Source organism: Micromesistius poutassou, assembly GCF_964030765.1.
Source record: "Micromesistius poutassou genome assembly, contig: SCAFFOLD_4196, whole genome shotgun sequence".
Classification (NCBI taxonomy): Eukaryota; Metazoa; Chordata; class Actinopteri; order Gadiformes; family Gadidae; genus Micromesistius; species Micromesistius poutassou.
The window spans coordinates 5,636-7,733 of NW_028178900.1; the positions used below are offsets into that span (position 1 = coordinate 5,636).

A 2,098-nucleotide genomic window follows, 5' to 3' on the forward strand; every position below is an offset into this window, starting at 1 on the left:
TTGGCGGATTGTGAATTTTGTAATTGACTCAAATTGTATATTTATTATTAAATAACAACAGTTTTGACTCTTCAAATAAAGTGACCATATCACTTTATTTGAAGAGTCAAAACTGTTGTCTTGGCTTTGTTTTGTTCATAGTAGTAATGCTCATGTCATGATAAATCTGGTTAGGTCAAAACTACAGGAATATACATTTTAAATATCAATTATACTGTACAGTACTAGGCTCTAGCTCTATTGATTTCAATATGAATACCTAAAGTATATCTATTATAAAATATATTGCACCATGAGCCATAACTGCGACCATTATATTGTACTTTTGTTGGCCTTAAGCCTAGCTCAGTCATTATGCCATACCACCTCATCACCTCCTGCTGTGTAATGACCTGCATTGAACACAAGAAGATCTATTGAACACCAAATCCATATTTCCTTTTATTTTGGCAAAAGTAATGCAAAGGTAATGTAAAAGTAGTGTAATGCCTTACAATTCAAAGACAGTAATATTGTAATGTGACTAGTTATTTTGAAATGACAGTAACAAGTAATAAATAATGCATTACACTTTTGAAGTAACTTGCCCAACACTGAGCGCGCTGTTTGCATCCCTGAGGTATGGAGTCTGCCGGCGTCCATGAGACCACCTACAACAGCATCATGTGTGACATCGACATCCGCAAGGACCTGTATGCCAACAACGCGCTGTCGGGGGGCACCACCATGTACCCCGGCATCGCCGACCGCATGCAGAAGGAGATCACCGCCCTGGCCCCCTCCACCATGAAGATCAAGGTAGCTTATTATCATGATCTGTTAGTATTTCATGTAATAGTTTGTTATGTCGACAGTTTTTATTCGGTCAGTTCCCTTACCACATTCATCAAAGGTAGATAAGAGAGGAAGTACTCTTTGTGGATCAGAGGCTCCATCCTGCCCTCCCTCGCCACCTTCCAGCAGATGTGGATCAGCAAGCAGGAGTATGAGGCTGGGCCCTCCATCGTCCACAGGAAGTGCTTCTAAAACCTTCTGTTTTTTTGAGCGGTTCCTGTGTTGTCCTCAACAACCAGTATGTGTTTACACTTAGATGGAGTTTATACATGGATGTGTATAGATTTATAAATAAACAAGACCCCTGGATTTGCAGTGAACTATTTTCTTTGAATAAAAGCCGTACAGGTGCCTACCATAAATAAGTCTCCTGCTATAAGAATTACATTAAGTGGTAATATTAAGGGTTTCTAGCTATCTATCTCCATCCATCTGTCTTTAACAATCAATTTATCCATCAATCAATTTATGAATTACCAATTGCTGTATCAATTATCCCTCTATTAAGCAATTAATCAATCTATCTGTCTATCTATTCATCTATTTATAAATCAATATATCTAACTATCCATCCATCTATCCATCTGTCTATCTGTCTATCTGTCTCTGTCTATCTATCTATCTATCTATCTATCTATCTATCTATCTATCTATCTATCTATCTATCTATCTATCTATTTGTCTATCTGTTTATATATTTTCTTTTTCCTGATGAAGTGAGCCCTTTGCCCTTCAATCATGTGGTAGCTGAGTAAAGGTTATGAACGATTTTAATAAGAAGAGATTAACACTGAGAGTGCAGGAGCGCTAAGCCACTTTATTGGAAGTTAACCTTGCATACTTTCATTGAGTGAAAACACTGAACAGTAATCAATCATGGATTACCTGGAAAGATATCCCCAAACATAGACATTTCCATACATAAATAACTATTTATTAATATATAGACTGCCACAGATAAGCCACATATTAGCTTGAACCCATATATTGCAAAAACTCGAAAAACACCATCTCAGATTAAAGTGGAAATGTGTCATTATTTGTAATATTTGTGTATTTTAATGAATTGGCCAACCAGCATCTCAGGGCAACAGGGCGGGGTAAGAGATGCTGCTCGTATTTCACTTCCGCGCGGCCAGACATGCGCGTGCACGCAAACTGCAAGGCGATTCGAATGGGACTTTCATTCAGTAGCGAAAACCGTAGCCATATAGACAACATCTATACCAAATTAGAAATATAAAGACGGAACATCGAGCTATCG

General features: G+C 37.8%; 1 protein-coding gene across 1 annotated transcript; it reads left to right on the forward strand.

Annotated features, from left to right (window-relative positions):
* Positions 1 to 621: 621 nt before the first annotated feature.
* On the forward strand, positions 622 to 1,026 carry LOC311373280 (actin, alpha skeletal muscle-like; the record flags this gene model as incomplete). The annotated part of the gene is made up of 2 exons (XM_084490072.1): positions 622 to 798; positions 961 to 1,026. The coding sequence occupies 2 exons, from the start codon at positions 622 to 624 to the stop codon at positions 1,024 to 1,026; spliced, it is 243 nt and encodes an 80-aa protein (XP_084346198.1).
* Between the last annotated feature and the right edge of the window lie 1,072 nt (positions 1,027 to 2,098).